Source organism: Andrographis paniculata, unplaced genomic scaffold, assembly GCF_009805555.1.
Source record: "Andrographis paniculata isolate CXL003 unplaced genomic scaffold, ASM980555v1 Contig46END, whole genome shotgun sequence".
Taxonomy (NCBI): domain Eukaryota; kingdom Viridiplantae; phylum Streptophyta; class Magnoliopsida; order Lamiales; family Acanthaceae; genus Andrographis; species Andrographis paniculata.
In genome coordinates, this window is record NW_026137580.1 from 2,247,710 (window position 1) to 2,262,092 (window position 14,383).

A 14,383-nucleotide genomic window follows, 5' to 3' on the forward strand; every position below is an offset into this window, starting at 1 on the left:
ATCTGTATATATATATCCTAGTGGCTTAAGTTTTAAGTGAGATCATTTAACATGGTCAAGTAGTATCTGTTCCTGTCTAATTTTGGCACCATACATAGCGAAGAGTGCACTGCACTTATATACCATATATGTTATTTAATTAACGAGCCTAACGTGAACAGTTAATTATTCACAAGGAAGCCGAAGCAAATTCAGCTCATAGTGTCCCTCTATATATATATATATATATATATGAAGCCGCCATGCCAATTCTAACCTCCACGGATCCAACGGCGTGTTGAACTTACTGAGAAAATGACGGTGATTAATGCCGGCGTTTTCATTTCCCCGTTGTTTGGATCTGTGTTGCATTGCGATTTTCGAAGGAAGAAAATATCGGTCAATTTCAAGGCTTTAAGTAGAAATGAGTACTGTGTCAAGAGCTCTGCCGGCTTGAGGATCAAGTGCGGCGCCGGCACTGAAACTGATGTTATTGTTGTGGGTGCGGGTGTAGCTGGAGCCGCGCTGGCCTATGCGCTAGGCAGGGTAAGTTAAAAGAAGTACCTTATGCTATATAAAAGCATGTGTTGTGCAATTTATATATAATATTAAGTTGAATGTATATATTGTGCTCAAAATCATTAATATATAATGTCATATATTGTATATTATTATGTGCTATTATACATTGTATTATAGTGTAGTGTCATTTATGTGAGGTATGCCTTACATATGTGCTAACTGCGGCAAATCATCAGCAAATGCATATGTATACACAACATTAGTACAAAATTACCACATGTTTTGTAGCTGGAAATTTGTTTGTTGCAATTCAAGTTTGCTGTTCTTTATCATTTGCCATGTTTAGAGTTAACCAAATCTGCTATGTATCCATTGGAAGTAACAAGAAGTTTGAGTGATTTTGAAGTAGTGTTAAGTGGTAGAAGACTTGTACAATCCATCTATCTAGTTGCAAAATCAACTACATCGAAATCTTGCATCCTTAATTCCTACTCGGATCATGTAACTAATGTAAGTGCAGGACGGACGTGAAGTTCATATCATCGAGAGGGATTTAACAGAGCCGGATCGCATTGTTGGTGAGCTGCTACAGCCTGGAGGATATTTGAGACTAATCGAGTTAGGTCTCCAAGGTAAAGTGATGAAAACCTATAAAATATATATGATGACAGAGTATGGCTGTCTTCTTCTGTTGTGATTAATTCTGATGTAAATGCAAATGACTAATGAGTGCAGATTGCTTGGAAGACATAGATGCTCAACCAGTTTTGGGATGTGCCTTTTTCAAGGATGGTAAGGATGTTAAAATACCATATCCCTTAGAAAATTTCCCTTCAGATGTCTCTGGAAGAAGCTTTCACAATGGCCGCTTCATACAAAACATGAGACACAAAGCATCGACACTTCCCAAGTAGTATATAATTTCATATTTTCGAAACATTCTTCTTTATTTCAAAACACATTCTTATATATATATGGATATATATATAGTGTAAGGCTTGAACAAGGAGCAGTGACATCCTTGGTTTCGGAAAAGGGAATAATTCGAGGAGTGAGGTACAAGACGAAGAATGGGGAAGAAAGAACATCTTTTGCTCCTCTCACTGTTGTTTGTGATGGAGGCTTTTCCAACTTGAGTAGATCACTCTGCACTTCCCAGGTCATGACTGTAATACAATATATATATACCTTAACAAAATTTAACTAGTAGTGTCTAGGAATTAATTCCGACGTCGTCTTTATGTCTAGAATTCTTGATAATAATATAATGTTTGTTCCATGATTTATCCTGCAGGTAGAGTCGTGTTCCTGGTTCGTGGGTCTGGTCCTGGAGAATTGCCAACTTCCCTATGCAAATTACGGGCATTATGTTTTTGCTGATCTTTCTTCCATTATATGTTTTCCAATCAGCAGTAGAGAAGTTCGGTGTATTGTAGATGTTCCCAGACAAAAAGTTCCTTCAACTGCCAAAGACCAAATGGCTATTTATCTCAAGACAGTTGTGGCTCCTCAGGTACGATTCATAATTATATGTTCTTCCACAATCACTCACTTTGCTCTTCTATTCTATTCTATTCTATGGATTCACCTAGCTCCATTGTATTTATTAACCACGCCTAGAGAATATATATATATATATATGTGTGTGTTTATATATTGTGAATGATGAACAAGGCTGCTACCCTTCTACGACATATATGAAAATGATATGTTTATCTCCTTTGAAAATATATATAGACTTTTCCAGGGCCGTCTCGGACCTTTTTGGGGTCCTGAGTGAAAATAAATTATAGGTCCTATAAACATATGGTTAAAATGTATTTTTAAAATAATAGTACTGATTGACGTGGATTGAACAAGAGGTTGAATGTGACCGTCTGGACAATGTCAATTTGAAAAAAAAAAAGATGAAAAATGGAAAAGCAAAAAGGTCAAAAGAAGAGTGAAAGAGAAGGTGATGCGTGTTTGGTTTGAGTTGGTGGGCGCAATGCAATGCGACATAGTGTGAGGTAAAAAAGTGTAGACGACGATTAAATTTGGAATAATAGGTGAGGCGTGGTTAGGAAGAAAAAGATAGAAAAAAATATATAATTAGAGTTTAAAAATTTAATTTTAAAATTAAATACTACGTCCGTCCACCGCCAATCTAACCATTTTCATTTGACCGTCATCGTTTTTAACATTAAAAATATCCTTATATTTGTATAATTTTTTGTACAAATATCATTACATTTGTATTATAAGAAAACAAATAGAAGTATTTGTGTCGTTTTTCCTTGATTTGTACTAAATTTTGAAATAATAATTAATATTAAAAGATTACCATACAAAAATTAAATGGATAGATTAACTGTAGACGAAAATAGTAGAATAATTATGAAAAATAAAAAAATATAAATTAAAAGTTAAATTTAAAACATAGAGCCTCTATTAATTAGATTTTCTAAGCAATTGTTCACTCTATTCCTACTGTAAGCCGCCACTGGAGTTTAAAACTTTTACTGAATTCAAACAAGTTTATTTCTATATACTACAAATTAAGTCATCATTTCATTAGCATTGCAGCTCCTTCTAGTGCTAACCTGACTAAAATAGATTGCCTTTTTCAGATTCCTTCTCAGCTATATGAAGCATTCATAGCAGCTATCGATAAACGAAACATAAGAACGATGGCCACCAGAAGCATGCCGGCAAATCCTCACCCCTCTCCCGGCGCGCTTCTGATTGGCGACGCTTTCAACATACGTCACCCTATAACTGGGGGAGGAATGACCGTTGCCCTCTCTGACATTGTTGTCCTCCGCAATGTTCTCAGAAGCGTGCACGATTTAAGCGACACACCTACACTTTGCAAGTATCTCGACTCCTTCTATATCCTGAGAAAAGTAAGTTGAATGAAACCAACACAATTACCAATTGAATTCAATCAATATATGTGCAAACACAACATGGCATTTTGAGGTATAAAAATTTTGGATTGCAGCCACTGGCATCGACAATAAACACACTTGCTGCTGCACTTTACAAGGCGTTCAGCATATCGTCTGATCCAGCAAAGCAAGAAATGCAGCAGGCTTTGTTCGACTACCTAAGCCTCGGTGGCATTTTCGCCAATGGTATTATTTCTTTAGTGTCGGGATTAAATCCGCGCCCGGTGAGCCTATTATTTCTGCATTTATTTGCTATGGGTGTGCATGGTGTTGGGAGATTGCTACTTCCCTTTCCTACTCCAGGAAGAGCTTGGTTAGGCGTCAAATTTCTTTGGGTAACTCCCTTATTCTATTTATCTAAATTAAGGCTTAAGTTAGAGTGTTGATTGAAGATTTATAAGCAATATTATTGTTCCAATCTGAAAATACTATACATAACATATGAAAATATATCAGGCAACCAGAGTCGGTCTTGACTTTCGAAGGGCTCAGGGCAAAATAAAAATTAGGGGCCCTACAATATATATATATATATAATACTTTTACCAATAAAATATAAATAATAAAAAAACATTTTTTCTATTATTTTTTTTTTTATGTAAAAAATGTCAATAATAATAATAATGTAAAATTGTTCATAACTCTCATTTAGTTTCGAAAGTTAGCATAAAATTTTTTCATGTACTTTAAAAATTGTGTAATACCCCTTTATATTTTAATAAACACTATAAGAAACCTCGGTCATGCAAAAAAAAATATAGATAAAAATCATCTAATCACCTAAAAATATAAAAAGGAGTTACATGGAAATTTTTATTTTTAAATTAGAGAGAGTTTTGAAACAAAAAAGAGTTATTGACAAGTTTTTCCTAATAATAATAATAATTTTGTCTAATATTTATTTTTTTTAATAAAAAAAATTAAAACAAAAATAGAAAACCCCTAAATATATATAAATAATTTATAAATAACATAAATAAATAATGACCCAATTTAGATTGGCCCTGGGCCTAGGGCCGCCATATTCTATACAGAGGATTTGTATATGTGATCAATTCTATTTTATATATGTAATAAATATTTATATCTAATCTGTTGTGTGATATATATTATTGTATTGTCAACACAACGTCATATGTTAATGACTCACCCCGTCTTATCTACCGTGTCCATATTGCCGTCCGTCTCACATTTTATGTTATTTCTTTTTTCGAAAAATGATTACACATTGCAATTTTATTTTAAATTTTTTTATTGATGTTAATTTTAGTAATTATTTTTATTAATACATTCTTAATTATGTAATAATTATATACATATCCTAAAATTTTGTATCTATAGTTATCCGGACACAATAGGTGGCACGGAAGGAGTAATAATGTTTTCATGGATACACAGGTTGCAGGTGGAATTATATTCCCAATTATAAAGGCAGAGGGAGTTAGAGAGATGTTCTTCCCTGCAACTGTTCCAGCTTACTACAGTCTCAAAATTCCTTCTAATTTATTTAACAGAAACCGTACAATGTAATAAGAATGCAGAGACCAATTATTTATTATGACATATTTATATGTTTCTTTGGCTGTATAGATAGAAAATATTTCTATACTATGCTATAAAAATTATTTCGACGGGAAAGATTTGGTGCCAAGTTGATGATAATTTAAGTATTTCAGCGTCGCTTTGCGCACAATTGTGGATAAAGAAAGTAGTAGCAAAAGTGTAGATGAGTTGTAAATGGATTACGAAAATTTGAAAAAATTGTCCATAACTTCTTTGTAATTTCGAAATTCAGTGTAAATTCTTCGTATACTTTAAAAATTGTATGAGACCATCTTATACTTAAAAAATGTTACATAAAATCCCGCTATATAAAAAATATAGATAGGAAATCATTTTCTCATCACACAAAGGAATGTAAATAAGGATTTTAAAATTTTGTTATTACCACTACACTGATTATTCATATAGATAATCAAGATACATTCAAGATAATAATTAATTGATTTATAAGTTAAGTTGTCTCTTGAACTCTGTGACTGTAGAACTCTCTTAATTAACTTCAATGCATAAGTTTAACTACGTGCCATCACACCAAACATATGCTAGTAGACTAAAATTGACAGCAATTTGTCATGATATCTATAGTATAAATATATTTTTCTAAAGATAATAGTATATTGAAATGTAAACAAAAAGAAAGAAAAAAAAGTAGTTGGTATGCTTGTATTGGAAGTGACTTCTATACTGCGTCAAACAATAGAAAATATAACTTAGATCATTCATTTACAATAGTTGCACAATTTTGTTAAGATTCTCAAAATAATATTTGGTTCTATAATTGTGGATTTCTAATGGTTATTTTAAGCTTAATATCAATATATGATTGTTATAATGTCATAGTTTTTTTTTTTTTTAATTTTATTTTGTTTAAAAAAATTGTCCCAGACATTTGCAACAACAATTAAAAACGTTTTTATTTATCACCGCTTGATCTACAAGGGTTTGACAACAATTAAAAAAGTTATTGTCATGGAGTTCTGCAATAATTTCGTTAGGTTTATTTTAGGAACAATTATTTGATTATTTCGAATGTATTGTCCCAAACATATGCAATAATTGTTAAAAAAAAAAAAAAAAAAAAAAAAAAAGGTAATAGGTGGTTAATTGTCACAAAATTGCATGACAATTACCGTCACAAACACAATTGTTGTGGAGCTTTGTGACAATTCTTAAAAATTAATTAGTTTTAAATTTTAACTGAATTTGATTGTCAAATTATAATATATTTCTGCAACAATTCTTTTATCATTTAATTTCAAAAAATTATTGCAAACATCTGCGATAATTATTAAAACTGTATTAATATTTATTGTACAAAGTTCCTTGACATTTCTTTTAAAGCACATACAATGATCCAATTTAAAAAACCCCTCCAGAGCTTACGTGTCTCTCACGTGTCCAAGACGTAATCGATCCCTACATTCCAAAACCCAAATTCTTCCGCAATGGCTCACTTCAAGAAAATAAATAAAAAAAAAAAACACAAAACCCTATTTTTTGGTCGAGCTTCACCGGATTTCACACCATTTAGCCGGATTTCACAAAGCTTCGACGGATTTTACAAAGCTTCACTGGAGAAAAACAAAAGTCTCGTCGGATTCCACACCTTGCCGGATTTCACAAACCTTCACCTGATTCCACCTCTTTGCCAGATTTCACAAACCTTCACCGGATTTCACTCAACTTCGCCGGTGGTTGCTGCCCGCAACAGATCCCACCGCCGGCCGATCTGCCAGCGTGTAGAAGAGCAGTAGACAGAGAAAGGGAGGAGAGACATCGCCCCTTCTCTTCTACTGGATGGCCACTCACGTCGATGGAGGGTTCAAATGTGGGATTTCACAGCTTTGCTCCAGGATGACGAAGATGAAGATGTCAACGGAGGAGAAGGAGAGAGAAAGAAGAATGAGAAAAGTGTCCCCCGAAGCCCCTTCGCCTGCACCAAGTCCTGTGCGACGCCAACTCGAAAAACTGCCTATACTTTGAAGCCGTTAAGAAGATAATTTTTGAAGAGAAGAGTGGAAGTCGTCGACCTGGTGTGCGAAGCCCTTCTAAAATAGGGTCACTGTCTATGCTCTTAGGTACTATTATTTAAATTTGTTGGTACAAGTATAACCTTAAAATCTCATTTTGCTATTTTCGGCAATGAACATGCATGCTGACATGCTGTCGCGGCTATTTTGTAACACAATTTCGAGTTTGTAAGAGTCAAACCTATTATACATTCAATGCTTTGAGACAAAGGGACTTGTCTCATGTGGAAGATAAGTCAGACGTGATAGTGGAGTGTTTCATTTGTCCTACATGCCATTAATTGTCTTTATACACATAGTCATAAGGTTGATGAGTCAACTTTTTCATTTAGTATAGTGTGTATTTGTTTTGTTTGTATGTTTGTTTGTTTTCGTGGATGAGGAACCAAGACCAAAGAGGTTTTTTTCCTCTCCACTTGTTTGTGTGTTGAAAGAGCTCATCTATGGAGGTTTGAAGATGAGAAGAAGAATTTCTTAGAGTTGAAGCCGAATGAGTCATTCATCCGATAAACAACCTTATTTCTAGCTTAGCCGCAGGTCTGCTAGTGTTTGTTACGGCGCAGTAACAACCAGTCCATGAGAGTTTGTATAAAATAAATAGAACTTGGGTAGAAGATAGGTTCGGTAGTTCGGTTTGGTGTCTTATATGGTGTAAACAAAGTATTTGGTTTAGTTAAGTCTCCCGAATTAGAATCCCCCAAACGTAGGTTGGAAAATTAAACTAGGTAAACAAAATTGGTTTGTTGCTCTTTCTTTTTGCACTTATTCAACCTTCGATTTATGCACGCACACACAGTGCTGTTATAAACGTGAGACAACTACGTTGTAAAATAGTGTTTACGTTGAACGTTTCAAAGTTCCGTTGTGCAAGTTACTCGGAGGTGTTGGACCTCTTATTCGATCGTCCCTTCGATTTCCAAAATTTGGTATCAGAGCAACGTGCTCAATACCCCGAGTAGATTTGTCCATGGTTCAAGATGAGTCGTGAAGTAATCTCGTCCATTCGTCCACCTGTGTTCGATGGGAACAACTACACCTACTGGAAAAACAAGATGGAGGCCTATTTGTTAACTCTTGGTGATGAAACTTAGGAAGTTGTAGAGCTTCGTTGGACTCCTCCAACCAAAGTTATGCCTGGAGACACTCAGAACGACCCCCCAACTATTGTTCTGAAGTCGAAAAATGAGTGGACACATGAAGAAAGAATTGTTGCTGGTGGAAATGCTAAAGCTATAAATGCTATATTTGTTTCTGTCGATGAAGTTCAATTTCATGTTATCTCAAACTGTAAGAAAGCAAAGGATGCATGAAGAGCCTTGGAAAATGCATTCAAAGGGACTGCTGAAGTTAAATAAACAAAACTCCAAACGGTGGAAAGTATGTTCGAAGCCTTGAAAATGATTGATGATGAAACAATGTCTGAGTTCTACACTCGATTCAAGAATGTGGTGAACCAAGCCTATGCTCTTGGCTTGGAATATGATAAACAAAGGTTGGTTCGAAAGATGTTGAGAAGTGAGAACAAAAAATTTAAAATTAAAGTCTCTACTCTTGAGGATAAGAAGAAAACCAAGAACATGAATTATGAAACCTTAAATGGTATTTTCGTGAATCGGAAGATGAATCATATTGAAGAAGAAAGCTCAAAAGGGATTGCTCTTACTGCTGAAGATCTGGAGCTTGTCGAATCTGATAAAGAAATGTCTCTAATAATAAGTGAAAAACGTACTCGAAAGTTCCACAATTCTAGAAACAGAGGTCACTATAGTGGCAAAACAACTGGTGAACAACGAAAGTATCCAGAACAGAAAAGTGTTGGTTACAGCAAGGGAAATAGAGCTTATGGTAAAACTTACAAGAAGAAGTTCAACATTCCTTCTAGGCCAGAAAACTCAAGTGATCCGAAATATTTTGCATGTGGCGGAGCTGACCATGTGAAAGTGGAATGTGCAACATTCAAAAAGAAAGAAAAGCATGCATTTCAAGCTACTTGGAGTGATGAGGAAGGCAGTCAAGAATCTAAAGATGAAAGTGATAATAAAAGCGTTGTTGCTTTTGTTGCCGAAGAAGAAGAATCTAGCAAAGGAAAGGAAAGTGCTGCTGAAGAAGAATATAACAACAACGACACAATAGAGATAGAAATCTGTGAGCTGATGGAAGCTTATGGGGAAGTTGTAGCCAAACAAAAACTTTGTGTAAAGAGAAACAAGAATTTGATCAACATAATCTACTATTTGGAAGCTCGAGTTGAAAAAGCTGATGAAATGAATCAAGAAATATTTGAAATCAATGAAGGACTTTAGAGAGAAGTCAAACAATTGAAAATGAAGTGTGATGATCTGAGAGAAGAGAATAATAGACTCAGAAAAGGAAAAGACAAACTCGATGAAGTTTTATCGATTAGGAAGCCATTTGGATATTATCGTGGGATTGATTATCAAGAATCCATAAAGGTGAAACCAACTACCTTTGTGAAAGGTGGTTTTCTTACTAATGTGAAGATTCCAGAGAGACCTTCAAAGGGGAACACTGAAGGTCCCAAATAAAACCGAAAGGAGAGGCGAAATAAAAATTGCAGAAGGAACAAACGTGGCAATCCGTTGTCACAACAGAAGAGTAACTGCAAGTACTGTTTTCAATTTGGTCATGTTGAATCTCACTGTTTCAAGCTGGCTAGGGATTCGATGTCTGGAAATGAGGTCCATTGGCCCTCAGAAGAGCTGAAACAAAGGGTGAATTTCATAATAGAATGGAAACCTAAGAAGAATACATCTCAAATGATGTGCAATGTCATCCTATCTAGTCAAGAAGCAATTAATTCATCCCGATGGTATTTTGATAGTTGATGTTCACGCCATATGACGAATCAAAAACATCTATTGAAGAATTATGTAGCTGATACTTGTGGAGAAGTGATATTTGGAGATGGAGCCAAAGGAAAAATTGTGGGCTATGGTTTTCTCGAAGCCAAAGGTATACCGAAGTTGTCGAAGTATATTTTGTTGAAGATTTGAGTACTAATCTCATTAGTATCCAGCCAGTTATGTGACGATGAGCTGCTAGTGAAGTTTACTAAGGATGTTTGTGAGGTGTACCACAACAAGAAAAAGTGCGTAATGACTGGAAAAAGGTCAAGGAACAACTGCTATTTACTTGACAAACCCGTGGATGTTGCATTCATCTCAAAGGATGATAAAACCCTTATATGGCATACGACTTGGTCATGTCAACCAACAGAACTTGATGAAGTTGAACAAGCAAAGAATTATCAGAGGACTTCCAAAGTTTTCGAAGTTACCTAACTTCGTTTGTGGTGATTGTGCTCGAAGAAAGCATAAATGTGTCTCTCATCCTCATTCGAAACATCAAAGCAGCAACACATGTTTGGATTTGTTGTACATGGATTTGATGGGTCCAGTGAATACACCTAATCTTGGAGGTAAAATGTACATACTTGTTTGCATTGATGACTTCTCGAGATATACATAGGTTGATTTTATGAAGGAGAAAAGATATAGATTTGATATCTTTGAGAAATTGTGCAATTGATTGATGAATGAGAAGAGATCAAAGGTGACTTAAATTCGTACCGATTATGGCACGGAGTTTGAGAATCAGAAGTTTGATGGTTTCTGTTCTAATCTTGGAATACTTCATGAGTATTCAGCCCCGAAGACACCACAATAAAATAGAGTCGTGGAAAGGAATAATCGAACACTTTAAGAAATGGCTCAATCAATGATGCTAGCCAAAGGTGTTCCTAAGTACTTATGGCCTAAGGCGATTAACAATGTATGTTATGTGATAAACATAGTATATTTGGTGACATTTATACTGCGTGTGCCAAGCATGGTTATGACAATTATCATTTACATGATGATTATTGTTGTATGAGAATTGTTTATGCATTCCCATATGCTCACTTAGGAATCTTCTTCTGTATGAAACACATTCTTAAGGTTTGATGGGCCATTTTGGGAGGTCTAAGACTTTGAACATGTTGCAAAAATATTTTTACTTGTTACGCATGAAGTCTGATGTTGAACAATTAATAAATAAATGCATTATGTGTAAAACAACTAAGTCCACCGTCCAACCTCATGGGTTGTATACTCCTTTACCCATACCCGAATCACTTTGGATTGACAATTCTATAGATTTTGTTTTGGGATTGCCTAGGAGTCGGGGAGGGAAAGATTCAATATTTGTTATTTTTGATAGGTTTTCAAAAATGGCGCACTTCATTCTATATACGAAAACCATTGATGCTATACATGTTGCTAACTTATTTTTTAGAGATGTTTTGAAATTGCATGGTGTGCCAAGGACAACTATTTCTGATCGGGACACATGATTTTTAAGTTATTTGTGGAAACTTTGTGGGCAAAATTAGGCACTAAATTGTTATTCTCTACTTCACATCACCCTCAAACGGATAGTCAAACTGAATATGTGAATAGAACTTTATGGAATTTACTACGTACCTTAGTCCGTGAGAATATGAAATATTGGGAAAAATGATTGTCTTATGCAGAATTTGCTTACAATCGAACTATTTATAGGGCTACTAATTGCCCCCCTTTTAAAATTGTTTATGGGTGTAATCCATCGACTCCTTTGGATCTTTTTCCATTTCCATGAAGTGAGCACAAAAGTCTTGATGGCAAGTTCAAAACTGAATTTGTGCAGCAATTACATAGCCGAATGAAGGAAAATCTACAACGGGCTGCTTACACTTATGCGAAACATGCCAACAAAGGCCGGAAGAAGGTTGTGTTCCAACCTAGCGATTGGGCTTGTTTACATTTGCATAAGGAGAGATTTCCGGAATAAAGAAAGTCCAAGCTAACACCACGAGAAGATAATCCATTTAGAGTACTTGAGCGTATCAGTGATAATGCTTACCGCATTGAGTTACCTGGTGACTATCAAGTTCATGGAACATTTAATGTTGCTGATCTATCTCTTTTTGATATAAGAGACGAACATCTTATCACAGATGACTCCAATCTTAAAGAGGGAGGAAATGACGAGGCTGTCTCAAGAAAGACAATGCAAACACCTCAACTACCCCCGGAACCAATAACTCGGAGCAAAGCACGAAATTTTAATATCAAGTTTCATATTTGGCAACTTAATTGGACGGAGAAAATAAATTCGGAACACAGGTATGGAGACCTCTTTCGCCCTTGCTGATTTTAATCCAACTGAGTCGAGATCAAGGTGAACTTCCGGAAGGTGCATTTTGTTGGCCCTACTAGAGGAGTCTAATCACAATTTATTTAATGGTACTTGAATTTTCCTATGTGACTAATGTAAATTTTAAGAAGAATTAAATTTTGTTAAATTTTAAATTAAACATAAATGGTGGTGGATTTTCAAGACGATATAAATAAGGATGGATTTTCAATATGACATGAATGAGAGAGGATTTCCAAGATGACATTAATGAGAGTGACGTCTTAAGATGTGAATGTATTAAATATAACAAGAAATATAACAAGTTTTCTAGGTTGGTTGCATTCATTTGTTTTTATCTATTTCCTAGATTGAATGTAATAGTTTCCAACTTTTCCATTTATTTTCATTTGTCTATAAAAGCGAAAAATTAGATGTAATTTGGGATCATCTTTCTTTGAATATATTTGTACATTAGTTCTTTCCTTAAACTAAGTGTTTGAGAGTGATTTCTTACACTTTTGTTTATCCATCAAATCGGATGTTTGGTTAAGTCCACAGATTCATTGCTTCCAACCTTCGTAAGGATTTAGCATATTCATTCGAGTTGTATTTGTTTCGACTTAGTGGGTCTAAGAAAAGTTACTTAAGTTCCTAAGCAAGCAAGATACTTTAATACTGCGATTCTCCATCCAATCTTCGAGTACGTATTAGTTGTTTTTCTATAAGTCCGTTTATCTATAATCATTTTTCCTTAAAAAAAATTCAAAATCACAAAAATATATTCTCTCTTTTTTTTAATCGAATATCCATTTCAGTTGGGCATAAAAACGTGAATCACCCCCTCGGTTTGACGTCAAAGCTTTTGGCCTTTACTTCTAAAAAAACACTTTGTACTTGTTGCATTAGCTTCTATCCAAAAGTAAAGCATAAACAGCTTTTCAAATTGAAAAATATTTTTTCAAAAACACATTGAGGATAACTTTTTAAATAAGCAGAAGCAATGAAAATTATTTTCTTATCTTTAATAATAATAAATACAATACTATAATATAATATAAAATTATTAATTTATACATATATATATTATATGTTAATAAAAATTAAAAATATAATTATATTATTATTTTTAATTTATAAATTAAAATTTAAAAGTATAAGTGAGATACCAAATTTAAATAGCAGTATATAAATTTTTTAAAGGTAAACTGTTTTTTTTAATCCCGTAACTGGACCCCTTTATTATTTTAGTCCTATAAGTGGAGCCTGTCGCAAACTAGTCCCATAAGTGAAAAATTTTCGCTGTTTTAGTCCTCCGGCGCCGGAGACGCCCGCGTGGCTCGCCGGAGGTGACGTATCCGCCAGGTGTCCCGCCAGGTCAGCGACACCTGGCAGACACGTGAATTTATTTCTTTTTTCCTTTATTTTTTAATTTTTTTAATTTTTTTAATTGGACCAAATAAAAAAATAAAAAAATACAAATAAAATTTAAAATAAATTAAAAATAAGTTTTAAAAAAATTTAAAAAATGAAAAAAAAATAAAAAATCTACGTGTTCGCCAGGTCAGCGACACCTGGTGGACACGTCACCTTCGGCGAGCCACGCGGGCATCTCCGGCGCCGGAGGACTAAAACAGCGAAAATTTTTCACTTATGGGACTAGTTTGCGACAGGCTCCACTTACGGGACTAAAATGATAAGGGGGTTAAGTTACGGGATTAAAAAAAAGTTTACCCATTTTTTAGTTATACTAAAGTTATTAAATATAATTTATAAAATTTTAAAATACGAATAATTTTATATTAGATTTTAATTTAATTTTTAATTTATATATTATCCTTGAATTAAAATTTTAAAATATAAAATTTTATATTTATTTTTAAAATCTTTAAATACAATTTAATAAAATTTAAAAATAAAGTATAAAAGTTTTATAAAAAAATACAATCATATTAACATCATGTCATTTTAAGTAATATTAATACTTTAAAAGCATTTTCAACTCTATTACATCTAACAATTTTTTTATAATTATTTATCCAAATATAAAATCGAATCGCTTTTACTTTTGTCTTCGGCTTAGTTTTTAGATCAATTCAAAGGGACCGTTAGAGCATGTGCAATGATTCATGCTTAAAAAACCATTATTACAAACACTACAAGAAAATAGTATATTTGTAA

General features: G+C 34.0%; 1 protein-coding gene across 2 annotated transcripts; it reads left to right on the top strand.

Moving 5' to 3' along the window:
• Nucleotides 1-248: 248 nt before the first annotated feature.
• LOC127252482 (squalene monooxygenase SE1-like) lies at nt 249-5,069 on the top strand. Of its 2 annotated transcripts, none has more exons than XM_051276673.1 (8): nt 249-525; nt 1,022-1,133; nt 1,237-1,411; nt 1,492-1,660; nt 1,796-2,014; nt 3,111-3,386; nt 3,485-3,766; nt 4,830-5,069. In XM_051276673.1, exons 1-8 carry the CDS (start codon nt 295-297, stop codon nt 4,959-4,961), a joined length of 1,596 nt encoding a protein of 531 aa, XP_051132630.1. In that variant the 5' UTR covers nt 249-294; the 3' UTR covers nt 4,962-5,069. The 2 variants fall into 2 exon arrangements, with proteins under 2 accessions (XP_051132630.1, XP_051132631.1); XM_051276674.1 differs by having other exon boundaries at nt 3,485-3,617; nt 4,830-4,979.
• The last annotated feature ends 9,314 nt before the right edge of the window (nt 5,070-14,383 follow it).